Raw genomic sequence first — 22,704 nt, forward strand, 5'->3', positions numbered from 1 at the left:
TTACTCCCCTAGTATCCTAGTGCCACGGGAGATGCTGCTGTATCTTTGCGTTGAATCTCTAATTCTCATTCTCTCGCTCTTTGCTTAGGATGGTTTAGGTAGATTTTTTTTCTCATGTTAAATGCTTCCTGACCGAAACATTAAGTAAAATAGGAAGCCTTTCCTTTGTGGTAAAGGATAGAGAGGTAATTGACAGGACATGTGTGCATTTTCTATTTTTTTATATTTACGTATTTTTCAAAGGACATAAGCATATTGTGTGGGGTGGAGGGCATCTATGAAGTTTGTTAAATGCTTAGAAAAAATCAGAAGGAGTTTCCAGTTGAGAGTTACTGTGTGCGGTGAAAGGATATTTCACTGGTTCTTTTGGATATGCTGTCGTGCTCCCCCGTGCTTGTTTTGCTTCCCTTATACTCCAGAAACCTCTGCTTAGTCCAGGTAACTGCTCATCAGCTTTGGGGAGAAGTGGGTGACTCTGGATCCAGGGAACAAAAGTGATTTTTAAGTTCAATAGTCACTAGTTTAGGTTTAAAATAGTGACATTCTTGCAGGATAAGCTAGAAAATACCAAGGGCTGGAGATGGGCAGAAATTTAAGAGGAGGTACTCCTAGAATAAATCTAGAATCTCTGCTAGAACAAGTACCATCGTTTTCCAGCACTAGAGGACGTTGGGGAAACTGAGTCAGCGCCCAATGCCTTCTCATTTCTGCCCAGGAGAGGACCAAGTTGATAGCATGGAGCAGGTCTTCTCTCCACCAACCAGCAGAAAAAGCATTTCTCTGGACCTCAACATGTAGTCTGATGCAGGACTGCGGAAAATTCCTCATCTGAATGCCCTGCCCCTTAGGAGGGAGCAGCCACGCCTCCTAGAGGGAACCCTCCCAGATCTGGATGGCGATGGAAGCCTCCCTCCTATCTACCAGTCGCTCTTCTTGATACAGTCTTTTTAAGTTTTTTTTTCCAGTATTATTTAATTAAGTAACAGAGTTCTTACAGCATTTTGTGAAAATTGAAACTCTAGGATAATTTTTATTTTTTTAAATGATTTCCTTTGTTACAAAATTTCATCAGATTTTCCTGTTATGGGTAAACTTAAAAAGCCTTTTCTTAATACTATACTGAAGTTTTAAACAGAAACTAAAGATAGAAAGTCTTAGAGGATATTATTCTCTGCTCTCAACCAAAAATCAAGAAAAAAAATGTATTCTTACCCTTTTTACACTAGCCGTCCCAATATTTGGTGCCTTACACATAGCTACATCTGTAGGAGATGCAAGATAAATCCTTTTTGAATAATGAAAAAGGGTTTATTAACTCACATTTGGAAAGAATCTTGAAGGACAGCAGCATAAGCAAAAGTGTTTATTTACTCTTTAGTTATTGATATAGACAATTCACTCTCCGGTCTTCATTTCAGTGGGTGATGGGTAATGTGATCAGAAAGGACAGAGGCACAGAGAGGAGCAAGTGGAGACGGTGCAAGGTGCACTGGCATAGACTATGCCTTGGGAGCCCTACAGAAGCATCTCCCTGGCAGACAGCAGAAGAGCTTTCTTGGAGAATGGGGTCCTGTTTGCTAGGCTAGGCTAAATTAGGCTAAGCTACAGTCACAATCACCAAAAATCAGTGGCTTTACAGAGAAAGTTTATTTACTACTCTTGTACTCTAGTGCAGGGCAGGAGGCCCGCCCCAGTTTTGCAGCCTTCCATCTGGATCTCACAAATTCCAAGGCTGCATGCAGCACCAGAAGAAGAGAGAGCTGGAGGATTGCATGGGATGTTTTTTCAGGGCCAGGCCTGAAAATGGCACAGGTCATTTCAACCAACAAGTCATTGGTACAGCCACACTCACATGGCCCCAACTCCAAAGGAGACTGGGAAATGTAGTTTAGCTGTTTAACTGTGCACCAGAGAAGAGGAAACTGGTGAAGAGCACATAGAATTTCCATGGGGGAAAGGGTGACTGCAGAGGAGCAGGGCAAAGGGGGCAGCTATATGGCAGCAAATGAAAGTCTATACAGCTGATTCTCTTGGAGCTTCTGGCCTGGGATGTGCAGCAGACACCGTCCTTCCCTATATTAAGACACACCATTCATTACACTTAGCTAAATAGAAAGATGGCAAATTTAAGTGCAAATCAGACAGCCATGGCATCCTGGAATCCACACCTCTGGATTAGCTATGCTACACTTCTTTGCACAGGCAAAGTTCATGATAAATTGGAACCTGAGGAGAGTGCAACAACAAGGTGGCAGATGCCGTGCCCTGAAATTGCATGTTTCTGGTAGGGCACTGGCTTAAATTACTTGAGGGGCCCAAGCCTCCTTCTCTGTGAACCCTCTTACAAACTATACCAGAGGAGAGAGAGAGAACACTGCTAGCAGGAATTCCCAAGTCTCTCACTCTTCTCTTCAATTGGGTTTGTGGCTCGCAGAGGAAAGAGTGGACTTTTGCTGAGTGAGGGGCACACCAACTTGTAACTCATTCTGTCTACTGCTTTCAGAGCGGGTCAAAATCCCTCAGATCAAGATTCAAGCAAAGAAACAATCTCTTAAGACACTTGCCTTTTAACTGCACCATAGCTAACCCTCACCTCACTTCCACCCTGGGGTCTCTATAACTATTGCCTGATACTATCCAATAGGACTGGCAGGGGAGAGTCTGGAGATTTCTGACTTGGGTCTTTGGACTTTCCAAATAGGCTAGTAAATCCCAGCTCTGAGCTGTGACACCCATGGATGTGTCTGGTTGCCTAGGTGGGAATTTATCACTAAGTCTGTAAATCAAAATATAATTTAATTTGGTTTACATCAGTATTTACAGGAGCAAGAGGGCTTTTTCCGAGGGGAGATTTTGGCCCAGAAGCTGAAACCCCAGTCCCACCCAGTCTTTCTGTCTGCCCTTTACTCTAAATTGACCAGCATTGCTGCGTCCCTTGTCACTGATGGTGGTGGCCAATAAGCCCTGAGCCGGGACCAACTGCCACGTTGATGGGGCTTGAGAATGGGCACATCTCTAGAGCAGATACTGAGCACTGAACTAGTACAGGCCCCAGGATATCTAAATAGAAGGGATGAGGGGCAGCAAGCCTGTTAGAGAAACATGGCCGGGCTTGGGCCTGGTCTTGAAGCAGCATTTCTATCATAAGAGGTGCACTCTTTTAACTACACTGGATCTTATTGGAAGGAGAGAGGGTAAGGAAAATTGAGAGGCAAGTTAATCCTCCCCCGAGACCCCCGCCCCAATTTCCACCCTCTGGAATCCACCCCTCTGTTCTCATTCAGGCTTCTCTAGGTAAATGGTTGGGACAAATATCCATTCTAGCGGCAAGCCATGCTTACCTTGGAGCTGGTGCACCCTACCGCTGCCAGAGTGCACCCTCTGTCTCCACCAGGGTTAAGAAGGGGTGGTGGTCTCCCTCTCCTAGCCTCTTACCAGGTAAAGGGGCAGAGGGAGAGGAGAATAATAGCACTGTCCCGTGCCTTGATTGTGTAAATGTATGATGCTCTGGCCTCATTGAGGGGCCCGGAATACCTGGAATGTGACATGGAAGCAGCTTCCTGAAGGAGCAGACGGGACCACAAGAGCAAAAGACCTCTGCAAACTGTAAGACGCCCAGATGTAAGGAGTGCTCCTCCTCTTCATTCTAATGCACCATCTGGGTCTGTTTTCGCTTCATTCTGAAGCTTGCTCCTGTTCCGGTGAACACGTCTTGCCTTGGCTGGGTCCACCTGGACAAACCTAGGATGATGTTCATACATTCTTCTTGCCATTCTTTCTGGCAGCATCATCAGCACTGATGTTCTCACTGATGACATGAAGGTGTCTGAGACAATGAAACAGGCTCCCCACCTGGCATGGTGTTCTCCTCCCCAGGGCCAGCAGGGGGCCCCGCGACCTTGTGAGAAGGCTGGCTGCCACCTGGGGAGGGAGGGCGGGTCCCAGCAAAATGAACATCATTCCCGGGGCCTTTGATTCCCACCGAGTGGGAACCGCCAATGAGCGTCCTGGCCAGACCCTTCCTCTAAGGGCTCCCCATAGGCCTGGGGACTTTGCGTTTCATCTGCAAGAAGAGAGGGAGACTGGTGCGCTGCTGGTGCCAAGTTGTTTCCTGCTTTATTTTGTGTGCGGTGTGCTCTGCAGGGACCTTTTGAGTGTCTGTCACAGCCCTGCTTCTCCTGTCCAGCCAGGGAACATGGTGGGTTTGCCTCTTAGTTCCTCATTAGATTCTTCAGCAGCTGCTCCAGGTTTTCTTTCTCTTTCTACGGAAAAGAGAACAATTGGAGACTTGTTTTCTAAAGAAAAAAGCCTGGTGTTCGAAGGAGTTTTTCAAAACTCCAAGAAGACAGAGAGGAATCCAATGAGAGTGCAGGGGATACCTGGCCTTGGGGACCTCCAACCAACTCCTCACGTAGGAGACAGTCCTTGTCCTCCTAGCCCACTCCTCATTTCCGGTGCTTTTATACTGGACCATTTCAGCTGAAGACTTACAGAACTGGGCTCTAGCCTGTTACCAAAAAAAATCCCCTTTCTGGCTAGACCGAATTGTAGTCTTCTAGAAATTCTCCATGTGTATTTCCTGATTTAAGGGGAAAAACCAGCATCTGGAAACTCGTTGTGTTCTGATGTCTGCTGGCAAATAGCGAATTGACACCAGAGCAAGTTATTTCTCAGGTATACGGTTGTTTCATCCTTGTAAATAGTTCCAAAGGGAAACAGTGTTTTATTTTAAGGAGTACTTTCAAACCTATTATATGAGAGCTGCTGAGTACCCAGCACCTGTGGTCAGAGGCCTGGTGATCTGTTTGCTGTCATTCTCTGCCTTTTCCTTGGTGCTTTCTGGAGGACAGCAGGTTGAGGATGAAGGAAGGGTCAGTTCCAGGCTCAGCTGTGGCCTTTAGTCAGCTGCAGATCAATTTGATGGGTAATTCAGGGAAAAAAAAGTTGACCTGGGTCATGCTTGGTGACAGCCAGACCAAGACCAAGATGACACAGTGATACCGTCATAATCCCAGATTTAATATGATTTTCATAATTGCATATTAGTACTCGAGACACTATAGCTAGAAAAACAGCCCCCAATGAGTCATTTTGCATCAAATGTACTAGTAGAGATCATTTTTCGTGATTCCTCAGTGGTCCTAACAATTATGTTCATTGAAAGTACTGTCGTGAATGTAATTGGGACTCAGGCACAGGAGGAAAAACACCCTAAGCTTGGTGTTTTCTTCTTTTCTTCTTTGAGAGTTTGCAAATTTTGACCAACAGACATGGTTAATAAGACTATGCTTTTTTAAAGCCTATATTTTATATTTATTTTGTTTTTTAATTTTGTTAGTGACAGGGTCTCACTTTATTGCCCAGGCTGTAACTCGAACTCCTGAATTCAAATGATCTTCCCACCTTGGCCTCCCAAAGTGCTGGAATTACAGGTGTGAGTCACCACCCCGGCCAAAGATTATACTTTAAACAAACTTTTTAAAATGTGTGTTGATACATTTCATAGATGTTCATTTAATACACTACTATTTTAGGAAAGTGATTGCAGCTCAGTTTTCTGAAATCTGGCAACAAATGTGTGGATATATTTGAAATATTATTTGTTTTTATCAAAATATATTCCATGTGCCTTTGATTTCTTTTTGATGGAAAGGCATCTTACACTTTTATATGTATATGTACATATATATATACATATATATATACACACACATATATATATATATGTATGGAGTAACAATTTGTCGATTCTAGTCAACTGCCTTTGACTACCTGGGTCAAGCAATTTCCCACCAGATAAAACAACTTTTCAAAGCCTTCCTTCTGCTTCCCTTACTTTCCAGCCTGTATCCTTAGTACATAATTTGTAAACATTGTCATGAAGGGTCCTGATGCTTTAATATATGCAGACTAAAAGGATATACAAAATTAACCACATCTAAAAGTGACCAAAGCAAGTCTACTCCCTTGTAAAATTATAGAAAAGTTTGCCTTTCAGTACATTAGATCTGCAGCTACATTAGTTGTTTCTGCATCTTTAGATTTTGCAAAAGGGAACTGAAATCCAGCAAGTCGTATTAGGAGCCCATTCAGAAAATGAACAAAAAAGCAAATGAAAATGACCCAGAATGAGGTGGTATATTTTTCACTTTGCATTTTGTAGACATAAGTCCCTTCTTTATAATTTGCAATTTTTTCTGAGAGGTGGTGGATTTTCACTTCAGAGGCAAACAACATCATGACAAGACAGCCACAGGAGCCTGCAACAGAAGAAACAATGTGTTGGGACAAATATTTCCTGATTGTAAGGGACAGGGAAGAGGGTCAATGTGTAAACCAAGGAATTCTCTTACCATCATCCCCATTTACATTCTCCACGCAAAAAAATTATTGCGTATTTGTAATCATGAGCCTGATTCTTCAATCTCTAGGTGGTAGTGCTTGGGTTATGGTTCTGCTCTGAGTGAAGAAGATTTGTGTGTGTGTGTAGGAGTGCAGTGGGGGGTAAGGAGGTGGTTAGAATTAAGCTGATCTTACAAAGACTGGGAGATATTCCTCTTTGCATGATGTGAAAGCTGAATTGCTAGGCACTTTAAAGGCATAATGGTGGAATCAGGCTACAAAGCAGCCACTGCTATGATGTGGCTTCAAGAGAAAATATTTCTCTGTACTTCACAGGCCATGCAGGATAAATGCCAATCATGCGGCCTCTTGTGAAAGGCCCCAGGCCTCCCTTCAGAAGGGTTACCATGGCTCCTTCAGCTTTCACTTGGCCACAGCTGCACAAAGGAAAACCTGAGCAAAGATAGCTATGGATAAGGTGTTGAGGTGGCGCACATCTCTATTCTCCTTGTTTGTAACAGAATTCAGATTTTTAGCTAGACATGTGAGTGTCTTGAATTAAGGCAGCATTGTTCAACTAAGGGTGGTTGGGGTGTATAGGTGGGAAAGTCTTCTTGAACTATACAGGTGTTAGGGGCCTGTCCTTTCTTCCCCACTTCCTCCTTCCTGTGGCTGAAATATGGATGCAATGGCTGGAGCCCCAGCATACATTTTGGACCAATGTGGCCCCAGAAATGGAAGCCATATGCTGTGGAAAAACAAGAAAGAAGGAGTCTAAATCCCAGATCCTTGGAGCCTCTGGACCAGCCCTGGACTTCAACCTCTAGATTTTTATGTGTGAGAAAAATAAACATTTGTTTTGTTTAGTACACTATTGTTATTTTTCCCCCTCATCTATCACTCGTTGGTAGCCTAATTTTAACAGATGTAGCTGTGATTTCGGTGAGATTGCTGTGAGACAGGGGCACTCCATACTGGCTGGAAGCTGGAAACTCTGGTGAGTGTCTCCCCTGAAGATGGACAATGGGAGACTTCCAGACGGGTGGATGGCACAGGGAGCAGAAGCAGGTGGCAGGAGGGACCAGATCAGGAGCACATGGGATGACCAGAACTCTACAGCACTTCCACAGCTACTGTTATACCCCAGGCCACCACAATAGGGTTCCAGTTAATAGGAGACTTGCTGAGATGGTTTTCTGCCTTAGGTGAAACCAATTTGGGTTCAAACCCTGATTCCTTTACTTACTATGTAAAAGTAGGCAATTTTAATATTCAGGTCTCAATTTCTTCATCTATAAAAGGCGGTTAATATAAATAAAGCATGATTTGCATTTGGCGTTGTAATTGACACATATAACTGCTTACTAATTGGTAGCTATTCATATGGTTTTTATGGATTCCTTTTTTCTTGCAAGTCCTTATCATAATAGCTTGATTTAGGTCAAACCAATTTGGTTTCAAATCCTGATTCCTCCACTTACTATGTCAAATTAGGCAATTTTATTTCAAATCCTCAGCCCACCCCATATCAGAAACACCTGACTACATCAGGGTAGGCAACACAAAAGAACGTATTACAGTGTCTTTTTTTTTCTCCAAATACTGTCCCACTAATTTTATGTCTCCTTTAGGACAGGTAAATGCTTTTTACTCTTCAGTTAAAGTTAATCCAAATATCCTGGGAGTGGCAACATAATGGCTTGAGTTTCTATTCATTAATTCACTCATTCATTTATTCTTTAGACTTATATGGGGGATAGTTGTGGAGATTTAAACATTAAAGAAAATACCCATGATTTCTGCTCTCATGGAGTATAATTTGGCAGAGGACATAAAATCAATTACTAACCAATTACAGTGCAGGTAATCAAGGGATAGTAGAGGGGCTGTTACTGAGAGGATGGGCAGCATTATGGAAGATTCCTTAGAAGTAGCCAGAAGGAGCAATAGGAAAAGTTAGCTGAGCAGAGGGAGGCTGGACTGTGTGGGGAGAGCATTGCAGGCAGGAGGAGCTACGGTGCAAGTGACAGCCCCCATTCCTTTCCCAAAGGTCAGGCTAGGTTTGGGGTAGAGGTAGAGATTTGGGGGTAGGAATGACGGGAGAGGTGAGCAGAAAAGGCGACATCACATTTCTTCTACTTTAGAATTTCACATAGGACTGGCCCATCAGCTTAATCATCATCAAATAATCAAATAATATAATTTTCTTGAAACTTCACTTTCTACCATCCTCAGAGTGGTAGCTGAGAATATTCCTTTGTAAAATTTTGTCAGCCTATTTTTGTATTCTGAGCTTAAAACCAGAGCTCTCCCCTGGCAAAACTGTATTATTTCTTTATTGTTAGATCCTAACAAAAAGGCTGCAGTGCTGTTTTCTCTTTATCTTTTATTCGAAAATTGTGGGGAAAATGCCATTCCTTTTACCATAAGAGCCTTCTTTGTCTGAGGAGATGGTGAATTTCAGACAGAAGTGAAACACTATTTCCTGAGCACCTGAAAGGAAAATTCAAGCTCGGTTTCCTTTTCAAGTTGTTAAATATTTTAAAGGTACTACTTTGTTAAGAAGACAGCATTACAGCAAGGCTGTATTTCAAATTCTTAAAGTAAAAGTTACTTGGGGTGTCATAAGACTCAAAGCCTTTTGCCATAGCTAATATTTCAAGCACACAGCCCCCAAAACAAAGTGTGCCATCTAGTAGTAGAGAGGACAGTCTGAGATCTTGCTCTGGATTCTAGAGTTGATCATGAGGTCAACGTTGTCGTTTCAGGGACAGAGGATAGAAACCCAGCCTGAGTCTCATAACCTTTCAATGACTGCTAAGAGATATGAAGGGAGACAACTCAGTGTGAACTTGGGATATTTTTGCTTCTCTCTGTCCATGGCTCTAAAAAAGACATGGGATCAAGGATAACTATTTATGACTTACGGACCAAAAGATACACATGAAGAGTTTCTCTTTGTGGCGTGGCTGCTAAGGCTATAAAAGAAGTGTGTAAGGGATATAAGTGATGTGAGAATAGGACTCAACCTACACTCTTCCAGTACGATCCTTAGAATCCAGCAAGAGGGGCTCCTGCTTTGTGCCCCACGTTTAGAGGGTTCTGCTCTGTCTTCTGGAGAGGTTCCTTCCCACAGCATGAGGAATCCTTGAAGTCAATAGAACATACCCGTCTGGCGTGCCTGACTCACATTTTAGTCCATACTCCTGGGACTCCGGAATTGACTTCGTAAATAGCCCTGAGCCCATTTTCAAGACCTATGTGGTCATTTCTCCTGGGTCAGTCCTCCCAGGGTCAGAGGGTGGCTGAGGAATAGCTGTTTCAAGGGGCATGGTCAGAGCTTGGATACATGGTGCAATGTCCACACGCCTATGCTTGAGGCTCTTTACCATGTGCAGCGGAGCCAGGCAGGGGAAGAGAAGTGGGTTTTCATTCATACTCTTGCCCAAGACTTCACAAATGGTAGGATCAGTCCTACATGTCTCTCTCCTCTTTTTCCCAGTTATCCATGTACACCAAGAGCCCAAATTCACGTGATGCCAGTTGGACAGATTCCTTATGTGTCTGTCCGTCTGACCAACACTGCTCCTTCTCCCAAGAAAGGTTAGAATAAACCAGGACTTTGGAAATCCTGCCAAACCTTGCTGGAGCTATAATTTGGAGTATAACCAGGCACAAGGCCCAGGTTTTGCTGCCCAGTGTCTTACTCAATGACCTACAGCCATTTTTCCTTTCATCTGTCTGATTTCCCCACCATCTGGCTGGTACTGTAGGTTTTTTTTTTTTCTTCCTTTTAATGACTTTGATTACTGAGTTAATTTCTGACTGAATAGGATAGCTGAGTTATAGGGCTGTCACACCATGAATGATCAGTCAATTAACAAACGTTTGTAATGTGCTAGACACTGCACATTCATGACTCTCCTCTGACAGCTGTCTGAGACTGCAGAATTGAGCACTGGTCTCCTCCAGTCCTTACTATATGGGGAATGTAGGACATGGCCAATGAGAGTTGCTTCTTCAACCCTGCATGACCCTGAGGGCACCTATGCTTTTATGAGTGGGAACACCCTGCCAGGATCTGTGGGAGTCCAGAGGTTTGGGTCCTCGAAGGGGAAGAAATCTCTGAAATGTTATTCTATGATCAGTAAGATCATATTTTGGGAAACAACAACTTGGAATTTCAATTCAATTTAAAGTAATGATCAACATTTTCAGAAAGCTTTCAACACATCATCTTCAATTGTCTTATAGGTGACAGATATTAGGGGCATTTCATTGCCAATATAGAATGATAAATTGATAATTTCCTTTTCAAGGAATATTGAGAGATGATAAATAGGTGTGGGAAAGCCATAACTTTACAAGTGTAGGTGTTAATTTTCTCTAAAATTATGTAAATGTCACTAGAAAGTTAGTAATTGAAAGTAAGGTCACCAGCAATGATTTCTTCCCCAAATAGAAGTTGTTCTGACTCTACACTGCTCCAGAGACTGATGGCTACCATCTAGAAAGGGACAGAGGGACAAGTGAAGTGAGTTAATACCAAAGAGTAGATTTTGAGATTGTGATGGCAAGCAATTTGCTCATGTGTTTCCAAAGGATAGATGTAGATGAAGGAATATCATCATTGAGTCTAGCCTTTTCACTTTATCTTCTGTAATGGAAAGTTGAAGAGCCCATATCTAACCTAAGTTTTACAAATGTTATGTTATTGAGAAGGATGATTAATGCAAAGAAGAAATGGTCTAAAAATACAATATTTATCTAATTTGAATTTATTTTCAGAAATATATCTGAAAATATGACATTTTCAGAAGAATGTCATTTGTTACCAGAAAATACGCAGCTACCTCTGTTTTATTCACTTATTCAACAACTATTTATTGAGTGCCTTTGCACTGTTGTGGGAACTGGGGGTACAGCACTAAGTGAAACAGGTACAAATCCCTTTCTTCACAGAGCTCTCAGTGATGGAGACAATGGAAAGGGAGAGAGAGGCAATAACTTGATAAGTACATTCAATGGTTTTTCAGAGTGTGATATATATTAAGGAGAATAAAATAAAGCAGAGAGCGGGGATAGGAAGGCTGGGGAGGGATGGCCAGGGGAGGCCTCGTAGGGAACATAACATTTAAGTGTATCTTGAGAGAAGTGAGGGAGTGAGAAGGTAGATATTTGGAGGAAGATTATTTCAGGCTGAAGGAAGAGTGAATGCAAAGAAAGTAGGTGGTTTGAGTGAAGAGGGGAGGAAGGTAAGGGATAGAAATAGGTGAGCTATCTGTGTGTGTTTCTGAAGTGGATACATCAAGTGGTGCTTTGGAGGTCAAAGCAAGGACTTGGGTTGTGACTAAATGAAACAGAAGAGAAGACATACATTCTGAGTAGGGTAAGAATCTCGTTGCAACTGTGCTAGAAAATGATTAAGCATTTCCTTGCACAAGGTCATGGCTGGGCCATGTACAAAATAAATGAAACACAGTCCTCCTACCACACCCTGGACATGAATGACCTGCAATGTGATTCCTCACAAAACTGCCCCTTTAGCCACTGCCCTGCATATGGGAATGAAATTCTTTGCCCATTGCCAACATCAGCTGTCTAACATTACTTCTCTTTTCCTTCTGTGGCCTCTTTTCTAAGTTCTATGCTGAGAAACTAGCAGAATATTTTCATTACTGGGTTTTCCTGCCACAAATCCTTTATCCTTCCTCAGGCTCTGTGGCTTTGATGACTGGACAACCCTGTGTCTCTTTCTTGAACTCCTGAAAAACAGCTCCTTCATAAGGATTGGCGTGGAGATAAGATGCAGATTTATTTTCACCACCAATTGCAGAATAATGTGCCCCAGACATATTTCAGAGTCCAGGGTATTATTCATAGTGAAACTGATATATAATGTAAGTGTTCTGTTTTTGAACTGTTCTTTATTTTCTTGTCTTTGTGTATATGAATGTGCTTATGTTCCATGCCATAGCTGTAATTATCATAATTAATTAGGCCCATACTAGGAGCATCCTCTTTTTAAAGAAAGGCAGCAATTTTGTTTGCCCTGCTTGGCATAACTCATAGCAGACACTATATGTAAGAGAAGGCATAACTCATGATGCTATGTGTAAGAGAAGCTATATGTAAGAAAGCCTATATATAAGAGAATAATTATAATCATTGCAAATGGTAACAAACACAATTTGCAATAAGTCCACATTTTGGTGGTTTTTATCACCTCCAAAAGGCCTGAACCAATACCTTTCATGTCATTCTCAGAGAGTATTCACAGACCTACTAGGATGTTCTACCACTGATCCATGTGAAGTCTGCCAGCTGGCCTACTGTCTTTTACATGCAGATCTAGGTAAGACTCTCTCCCATCAACTGGGAAACATCTAGAATGCAATATATAAAAGGCCCCCACTCACATATCACTGCTGCAACTAAAAACTATGAATCTAATTGCTTCTATACTCAGCTCCCTCTTTTTTGGTTCTCTCTCTTCTTCTACCTCCTTAAGTTCTCTCTCTCTCTTTCTCTTTCTCTCTCTCTCTCTCTTCCACTGTATTATAAATCTTGAGGGAAGTTTTTTCACTCCCTTTTCCCTATTCTGCTTTCTCCTGCCCGCACCTGTATTACAGGTGGCCACCTTTACACAAAGCTCACTGCTGACGGTAATCTTGAAACATTCCCTCTGGGACACCCATAATTTCCCAGTTTTCCTTTTTCCTCTTTCTCTTTGGATATTGCTACTCAGTGTCTTTTACTGGCTTCTCCTCCTCCTAAACCAAAAAATTAACTGTCAGTGTTCTTCAGGAATTGGTCCTAGGTCAGTTTTTATCTATGTGCCTTCTCTCCCTAGGTGATCTCATCCAATTTTATTGCTTTACAAAATATCTATATCCGAATAATGCCCAAATGTACGTCTTTCTTCTAGACCTCTTCACTGAACTCCAGATTCATGTAACTGACTATTTACTTGACATCTCCACTTGGTGGTCTCATAGCATCTCAGACTCGATGTGCCCCAAATGGAACACATGATTTTTAGTGCTGAGCTCTTCTCCCCACCTCTTTCTTGCCCTAAACTGCAAGCCTGCTCCTCCCTTGTCTTATCCATAATGCCACCACTATTTATTAGTTGCATAAGCTACCTAAAAAAACATTTTTAATGTACTTTCAGAGTGTTTTTAGAATCCATTCATCTTTTTCCATCTCCAATGCGATGGTATTGTCTTTCACCAGACATTTCTTAAAGAGGTAAATCAGCTATCAGACATCTTTTTAAAATCTTTCAAAAGCTTTTCATTGCAATTAGAATCAATTCTAAAAGACTTACCATGGTTAATGTTTAAGGTCCAGCGTTAACTGGTATCAACTGATCTCTCTAACCTCATTTTTTCCTTGTGCCATTTCCCCTCACTACCCAGCCCCTAGCCACATTGGCCTTCTTTCGGTTCCTACAACAAGCAGATCTCTTTCCCTAGAGTCTTCAGTGTTCTTTCTCTTCTACTTGGGATGTTCTGTGAAGGTTCTGAGTTCCTTCTTAGCTTTAGAACTCAGCTATTGGAGCAGTCTTCCCTGACCACCATCTCAAAGCCAGATCTCTGCTATCTTTCTCTTTCATAGCAACTTGTTTATCACGCTCATTGTAATTATTGCAAACTGTAATCACTTAATTATTTATGTACACTTTTGAAATTAGATGAGATTTTTAAAAGGTGTCTGATAGATGATTTACCTCTTTAAGAAATGTCTGGTGAAAGGCAATACTATTGTGTATTATAGCAACCTGTTTATCACCCTTATTGTAATTATTGCAATCTGTAACCACTTAATTATTGATATACACTTTTGTTTGACTCTCCCACTAGACTGCAAGCTCCATGAAGACAGCATTGTGTGCCTGATTCACTGTGGGATCACCAGTGCCTATTATAATGACTGGCACATAGTGGGCACTTAGTCAATGTTTGACAAATACGTGAAATATATTCACCTATGTTGCAACCCTCAGTACTGGCTACAAATTAGAATGACTCCAGAGGGCTTAAGGTAAAATAGCAGTGCCCAAGCCCTACCCCCAGAGACTATATTTAATTAGTGTTGTGTGAGACCCGAGATCAGTAGTTTTAGAAAGTTCTTCAGATGATTCTAATGCACAGTCGAAGAAGAGAATCACTGCCCAAAATGAACTATGGGGGATGATGAAGGTATTACTAAAATCCTACCTTGGGAAAAAGACTTCTCAGCATCAATTTATAAATGACAAGATGAGAAAGAGCAAATTGGCTGATTTGCATGGGTTTCATGCAACAATATTACATGGAGAATGCTGAGGATTACGAGCTAAACTGGAGGTTATGAAAGTGGAAGAAATGTCTGGTTCAGGAGGCAACAGAATATGAAGCCATAAGTATGAGTGAGCTGTGTGACTGAAGCCATTGCTGGCCTGGTCCAACGGGTTGCTTTCTTTCCTTTTCTACCTGCAGGGTCTGGCATGCATCACATTGGGAGATATAAGGAGATGCCCATAGCAGTACTCTGGGCAGTGTGGAAAGGTCCAGATAGACAATTGGGAGGACTTCTTTTCTCTTCCCTTCCCTTTCCCCTTTCTACATGCCCCAGGATGCCAAGTCTTGGGTGCCTATCCAGCAGGGAAGTAGACAGTTGAAGAAATGACCATAGAATGACTTCAGCACAAGGAGGGGGGAAGCTTAGGGAACCTGAATGTGAGTAGGGAGGAGAAAAAGAGAAAAGAGGCCCAAGGAGGAAAGCATTTTTCTTCTCTGCTGATGATGAGTACTGCCACCTAGGCAGCACACACTGGCAAGAGAAACAAGAGAGGAGAACCAGTCAGTGGAAAAGAGCTGACCTCTGGGGTCTCTTAATGGAATGTGACTCGTACTTGAAATAAAGGACCCCTAATACAGTCTCTGGCCTCTGAGTGTGTGACGCATTGGCTCACATTTAGAATGTTTGGGATAAGGGCTACAAACCTACCCTTACACAATTGGGGCTTAGGGCCAGGGTCTGCGTGGACATTACAACTGTGACTAAACACCTTCCAAAGTTCCAAGGGCTTCTGGGTACCATATGAGATTTAAGGGGAATGAGGAAGTCTGTGATTCCAAAGTGACCTGTTTATCCTCAGAGGTCACAAACTGTCAGTCCATCTGACCCTCAAACATGTTTTGTTGTCGTAACAGGTTTTTTTTTTTTTTGAGTTATTGAACATTTTGATATTTAAAAATAAGTATTGGGGGCTTAGAAAAACACTGGGTGATCTAAAAACACTGGCCTTTATCCTCTGCAAGACACAGATCTGGAGCTGGCTCCTTCCCTTCCTTTCTCCCCTTCTCTTCCTTTCTCCCCTTCTCTTCCTTCCCCTGATTCACAAACCTTTATTGAGCCCATGCTTTTACAACAAATTTGAAGGTGGGTGAGACAGAATAGAATGCAGGCACAGGTCCTGATCATTCCCGCATATATTTGTGTGCTCAGGTTCTCCTTGCATTCGGCCTGGCCAAAGGCAGAGATAGGATCTGGGATTTGGATTAAATTTTGTATTCTCTGAGTCATCTTGCTTTTCAAATGCTGTTAGTTTGGTCGTCTGTCAGAACTGTCAAATAATTTGTCTTCCAAATGTGCTGTTCTTCAGAATTTCATTCAGAAGCTGGAGCGCTAGACGGCTGTGCTAATAAGCTGTTGCGTCTCACCTTCACTCCAGCTTTGCTTTTCTCTGCTTTATGATGCCAGGTCAAGACTCCCCAAACTAGTTCTGCCTTTTCAGCTGTTTTCTGTCAAACACGAGCACCAGGGGGAGAGAGAAGACAAGAAAAGAAAAGGGAAAAAGGCCCACACCTTCCACTTCACTTGTAGTTCTCCCTGGTGGCAGCAACTGGGGAGTTTCCAGCCCTTTCCCACACTCCCAGAAACCCCTCATGGTGTCCCAGTGCCAAGTCCTCAAGGTCTGAGACACAATGCTCTGGGGCCTCTCCTCAAGCTTCTAGGTTCTGGCAATGCCACAATCTTTTGTTGGTTCCCCCAAGCCCTAGGGGTGGTAGCTGCTTTCTGACATTACCATCTTGGTGTTACCTCGGAGTCTCCTTTTTGTTTTTCAGTCCACCAACACCTGTTGAACCAACTCCCCGTAGTTCAAACTTGAGCCAGCCTCAGAATCTCCTGAATGGCTTGTTAAAATACAGATGGCCATCCTCCCCCAGACCCCCAAGTTTCTGATTCAGTGGGTCTGGGGTAGGGCCTGAGAATTTGCTGCTTTATCAAGTTTCCAGATGATGCAGATGCTGCTCATCTGGGAACTCCAGTTTGAGAACCACTGCTTTACATTCCTTCTGTTAAAATTGTGTGTAATGGTCATCAGTAAAACAGCACACCACCCGGATCCACCAGTTTGGTTTTGGATGTTTGGTGAGCAGAAGTAATCCCAACTCTCTTTTCTTATCTGGACTTTCACATGTGATTGAATCACTTTCTCGTTCGGTCTGCCCACACCCTGAGCCTGTGCTCTTGGCTCTTCTGCTCTGATTGCAAAGCCCTTGGCCTTTGTTTATGATATTCCATCCCTCTCCTCACTGGCTCATGTCCTATTGCTTCAAAGCGCCTGTTCTACCAGTTCCATCTCATCTGAATTCTGATTGCTGAAACCTGTTCTGTCTAAGTGACCAAGTTAATATCTCCTTTCTAGGCTTGCTATTTCAAGTCAGCAAATTCATATTGAATTGTCCACTGTGTACAGAGCTTCATGCTGAATGCTTTTGTTAGAGATACAAAGATGTAAAAGGCTTAGACTCTTCCCTTATAATCATCTGTACAATTTAAAACTGTATTATATACTTGTGACAAATCTAAAGAAAATATTAGCAGAATCTCCACTGGAGAGATCTACATTGGTTGGGTGAATAATGTGATTAGCAGGATGTGGATGGGGTGAGACCCTAAGCAGTGTACACAAGTAACAGTGAACAGAGGCTACACTGCGAGTGACCTTCTGTTAACTACAGGGCTTTGTTTTATAGAGAGAGAGATCTATACACATTTGTGGCTGGGGTTGAATTGTGTGAGAGAAGGAAGTAGTGTCAAGAGCAAGCAAGTACCTTGAGCTTGGTGCCTGGTGGCTGGCAGCTAAAGGGCAACTTCAGGAGAAAAAGAAACAGTTGAATAGAGATTTTCATTACATTGTTTGCTTTGTGTGAGTTGTTATCTTTCTGTATCCCTCCATGAAACCATCAATAAAATTACTTGCCTCCCGGAATCTGACAAAGTGTTGGATCTTTTTGCAAATTTAGAATGGGGTGAAGTCAGAGATCTCCTACAGAACAGCTACATATAAATTATACACACATTTTTCATTTTCTCATCTTTCTCCTTCTCCCACTTGTAGAGAGTAAGCACCATTTGGCACAGACTGGGTTTTATATTCTTTTCCATTAGCCCTGGCTATTGAGTAGAACATGTTTATTGATGAACTAATTTCTGGCTTTAGAGTTTATCCTTGCCCAGATACACCTAGCATTAGGCTACACAAAGTGTCTGCAGGCTTGAATATGGCTGCTCATATGTGGGTGGAACACTGGCCCTTTACTCTTTTTTGATGCCATTTATTTATTTTTATTATTACGTATTATTGAACACTGAGAAATATTGAAAAGTATGAGCAAAAATAAAAGTCCCCCATAGTGTCATGGGTCAGAGACAACCACGACCAACAGACTGGAGTCTCTGTTGTCTGTCTATCTATCTATCTATCTGTCTGTCTGTCTGTCTGTCTGTCTATCTATCTATCTATCATGTATCTATCTCTTTCATATATATATAGCCCCCATATATACATATATGCATTTTATATATATATTCTCTATATTTTATATATATAATCAAATTAGGTTCACAATGTTTATATAAGTTTACATACTGCTTATTCCATGCAACTTTTTGAGACAAGCGTTCATCCTCTTGATTACATCTTCAAAAATATAATTTAATGTCAGCATCATAGTTATTCATATAGGTATCCATAAAGTGTTTATTGAATTCCCTACTGTTGAGCAAGTGTGGTATTTCCACAATTTTTGTTATTATATATAATACTACAGTGTGCATCCATGTATATATGTTAAGATTATAACTTTATATTTAGATAGACCATTTTTTTGGCATATTGAAAAGCACATTTGTCTTCAGAGGTAGAATTTTGTACTTACCTGAAATGAAGCTCAAAAGGTACAACCCTAGGGGACCATGCAGAGTTTCAAAGGGTTTTCCAAAAGCATTGTACATGAAGAAGGCTGTCCCCACCATGGTTAACACAATAAGGATGGCAGAGAAGAGAATGACATTGACGTGGATGCTCACTGGGATTGCTTTGAGCAAATCTGGAAAAACTGAAGATAAGACAAAACTAGGGTTAGAAGAAGTTTCATTAGCAGTAGTCTGCAAGTATAATTTTAAAAATCAAATCTCTCTTTTTTAATTTCAAACATCACTAAAATCCTTCTGATGAATACATTCTCACTTACTAATTTATAAGGGGTTTACAAAAAGGTTTAAAGATAGGATCATTTTATAGAGTTTACCAGTAAAAATTAGCAAAGAGGAGATTTGAGGTAATTTATTTTCTGTGCTTGGTCATATGTAATGATTTAAACAAATAAGTGCTGGCTTTATAACCCAAATCTGTACATTTTAATAACCAAGCTTTTAATGACCTTTCTCGGTAGTCACTTAAAAAAATCTATCTTAACTTGCAATGATATTTTAAGTTTGGAGATATCTGGGGAGTTCAAACATCAGGAAGTTTTCGTATTTACTTTGTTACAAAACAATTGTTTCTAGTCTACACCAAGATTAAAGAATGGAGATATTTTAAGTCTACTTCAATATTTTAATGTAGCACAAAGCTGTGGGAAAATAATTTCTGGTACTATGGGAAATATTTCCATGTAGAAAGCACGCCAAATCTATTTCTAGATTTTGTGTTCAGGGCAAGTTTTTCTTGTTTGCAGAGAAAGCGAAACCCTACATTTAGGGCTTCTTTCATCTGGTGAGGCATCAGCATGCTTGGCATCAGCAAATCTGGCAGGACCAATCTGGAGAAGTTTAATTCAGTTCATTTTAGTTCCCCAAACATGTGTCAAGTGCTTAAGTTATTTACTGAGCACCTACTATGTGCCAGGCATTATTCTAGATGTTGGAAGTAGAGCCATAAAACAAGATGGACAAGATTCCTGTTGTCTCACAGAGCTTATAACCTAATGGGAGAAGACAGACCATTAGAAAGTAAACAAACAAATAAACGTGATAGCTTATCTCCAAAGATGGCCACAATCAATGCTTTTCCCCCTTTTACACACGTGTCCTTTCTCATTTAAGAGGTAGAATTTTTTCCCCAATGCCTTTGAACTTGGATTGGCGTTTGATTGCTTTGACCTCCTGAATATAGCAGCAAAAGTACATTGTGCCAGTTCCAGGCCTGTTTGATAAGAGAACCAGCAGTGTCTGCTTTTTTTTTCTTTTGGAAGTTTGAGTTGCCAAGAAGTCCAGGCTACTCTTCTGAGAGAAAGGCTGCCTGGCGGAGCACTGAGGCACCAGACACACAAGGGAAGAAGCTGTCCTGGATGTCAAGCCCAGAAATGATCACTCCAACCCAGCTGCTATGTAACTGCAACGGTTAGGAGAGGCCCTATCAAGAACTGTCCAGGTGAATTAGTAAATTTTTGTTTTAAGCCCCTGAACTTTATAGGAGAACTGTTATCCAGTGGTAACAATGATAGAGGTGTAGAAATTTTAGGCAGACAGGGGCAGGTCCCTGGAAAAACCTCACTTTTGAGCTGAAAAGCCTGAAACCTGCAGCCCAAAGTGAGAACTTCCATCCCTGTGTGCCCGCTCTTTCTCAATTGGTTCTTTCTGAATAATGTCTTTTTACCAATAGAATGTTGCCTTTTCCAAAATTATGTATGGCCCGCCCCACCCCCTATCCTCTGCCTATAAACACCCCAGACTCAGCTGGTAGAGAGGAGAAGTGGCTGGGCATCAGAGAGAGGCAACTGGACTTCAGAGATGGTGGCTGGACATTGGAGAGATGTGACTTGACTTCAAGGGAGAGTGACCTGCCCTTCCCATTCCCTTTTCAGCTTCTCTCTCTGCTGAGAGCCACTTTCATTGCTCAGTAAAATTCTCTGCATTCACCATCCTTCAGTTAATCTGTGTGACCTCATTCCTCTTGGGCACCAAACAAGAATTCAGGATGCACAAATTGTGGGTACCCAAAAAGACTGTCACCCTGGTCCTTTGCCCTCACCGGCAGAGGGCAGCCACCCTACATGATGAAGCAAAGGGCCCACTGAGCTGACAACACACTTCTGTCCACAGATGGCGGAGCTACGAGAGCATTGTAACACACCCTCTGGGGCCCTGGGGTTGCAGGCACCCCCACCTGGTTGCTGCTGCAGGGCCTGCATGGAGTTTGCTCCTGACAGCACTAAAGTAGCCAGCTGGTTCCTGCACCCGTTCACTCATGTGCTCCCTCCTGCAAGAGGTTGAGCAGGGCAGGCTGAGTAAATGAGGTACCCCTGTTGGGAGTCCCATGAAGGGGTCAAGAAAATAGCCTGCATCAACAACAAGATAGTTTCAGATAATGATACATATGATGGAGAAATAAAATAGGGTAATGGGATTTTCAGTGATCTCTGAGTGGATGGGCATGGTCAGGAAAGTGACACGAGCTGACACCTGAATGTTGAGAAGGAAATCACCCTTTAAAGATCTACAGGAAGAATTTTCCAGGGAAAAGAAGCACAACTGAGGCAGGAATGAGCCAGTGCAGTGGAGCCTGGTGAATGGTGGGGAGGCGGAAGTGGGATTATTGTGCTGGGATCAGATTGTTGTACCCACTGGATCCTGGCCTGTTGACCATGGCAAGGAGTTGGCTTTTTATTCTAAATTTATTAGGAAGCCATTAGAGAGTTTTAAGTAGGAGAGGGACACAGTCTCCTTCATAATATTAAAAGGTCATTCTGAATGCTGACTAGTGATCACAAGGGGGTGGGGAAGGACAAATGTCCAGAGATCTAAGGGAGGCTATTTTCAGAGGTGAGAGATGGGGGCTGGCCTACAGTGGGAGAGATTGTCAGATTTGGGATACATTTTGGAGATGGAAGATAGGACTTGTTAAAAAAAAAAAGAATCCAGGCCGGGCACGGTGGCTCACGCCTGTAATCCCAGCACTTTGGGAGGCCAAGGTGAGCAGATCACGAGGTGAGAAGGCTGAAGCAGGAGAATTTCTTGAACCCAGGAGGCAGAGGTTGCAGTGAGCCAAGGTCCCACCACTGCACTCCAGCCTGGGCAACAGAGTGAGAATCCATCTCAAAAAAAAAAAAAGAAGAAGAGTCAAGGATTACTTCAAAATTTTTGTCCTGAGCAACTGAATAAATGGTGATGCTGTTAACTGAGATAGACTAGTAGAAGAGACGGGCTTGGGCCCCAGGATGGGAAGTGATGCAAGAGTTCTGTCTTAGATATTTTACATTTGAGTTACCCTAAAACTTCCAAGTAGAAATGTCAAATAGGATTTATGTTTCTGGAGGTCCAGGGAGAAGACTGGGGTGTTAAAGAGGACTGGGGCTAGGGTAAGGCAAACAACGTGCCTAGGGTGGAAAAGGTAAGGTGGTAGTCACCCTCCACGGCCAGTCCTGCACTTGCATGGGCCCGATAAAGAATGTTTCCTTAAACTTTATGTGCTAGGTGCCTCAATGACCTCTCCCTAGTCCTAGCCCTGGTATTTAAACCCATTGGAATAGACATCCCAAGGAGACGAACCCAGGGAGAAGCTGTAGTTCAATAGAGAAGCCCTGGGGCTCCCCTATGTCTATAAGCACAGAAGAGGAGAAAACCCAACCAAGAAGACTGGGAAAAGAATAATTTGTGAATTAGGAGCAGACCCATGAGTGAGACAGCAGGAAAGCAAATGGAAAAAAAATGTTTCAAGGAGGAGTAAGTAGTCATCTGTATAAATGCATGCCTCATGGCCACAACACTCTATTCCTGACCCATGCTGGAAGGGGGCCAGGAGAGAAAGTTTGATTGGGTCAGAACAAGCCCTTTGCCACTGCTGGATGTAACTAACTAACCACACATGTACATACATGAAATAAGCTTAGTGCTATCCAATAGGGAGCATCCTCTTCGTAAATACAGAGGTGTTTGGATCCTGATGGTGTTTACTAGAGTCCTCACTCAGGAGTCATGGCCAGGTCATTTGACTGCTGAGGTTTAGTTGCACTACATTTCCTTTATCTTCTCACAATCAGAGAAATGCACATTGAAACTATGAGATACCATTTTCAACACATC

General features: G+C 42.3%; 1 protein-coding gene across 3 annotated transcripts in view; it reads right to left on the reverse strand.

Moving 5' to 3' along the window:
- Positions 1-4,196: 4,196 nt before the first annotated feature.
- Positions 4,197-22,704, reverse strand: part of CLRN1 (clarin 1) — a 45,353-nt gene continuing 26,845 nt past the window's right edge. The window contains exons 1-4 of one of the 3 annotated variants that reach the window (XM_002814181.4): positions 20,789-21,204; positions 18,558-18,737; positions 6,124-6,260; positions 4,197-4,905 (exon numbers count right to left, since the gene is read on the reverse strand). In XM_002814181.4, the coding sequence (XP_002814227.2) occupies positions 4,885-4,905; positions 6,124-6,260; positions 18,558-18,737; positions 20,789-20,813 (363 nt within the window). In that variant the 5' untranslated portion in view covers positions 20,814-21,204 and the 3' untranslated portion in view covers positions 4,197-4,884. Of the gene's footprint in view, positions 4,906-5,990; positions 6,261-18,557; positions 18,738-20,788; positions 21,205-22,704 lie in introns of those variants that run through there. The other 2 variants (XM_024244966.3, XM_054552826.2) reach the window with 2 other exon arrangements.

Source organism: Pongo abelii, chromosome 2 (genome assembly GCF_028885655.2).
Source record: "Pongo abelii isolate AG06213 chromosome 2, NHGRI_mPonAbe1-v2.0_pri, whole genome shotgun sequence".
Classification (NCBI taxonomy): domain Eukaryota; kingdom Metazoa; phylum Chordata; class Mammalia; order Primates; family Hominidae; genus Pongo; species Pongo abelii.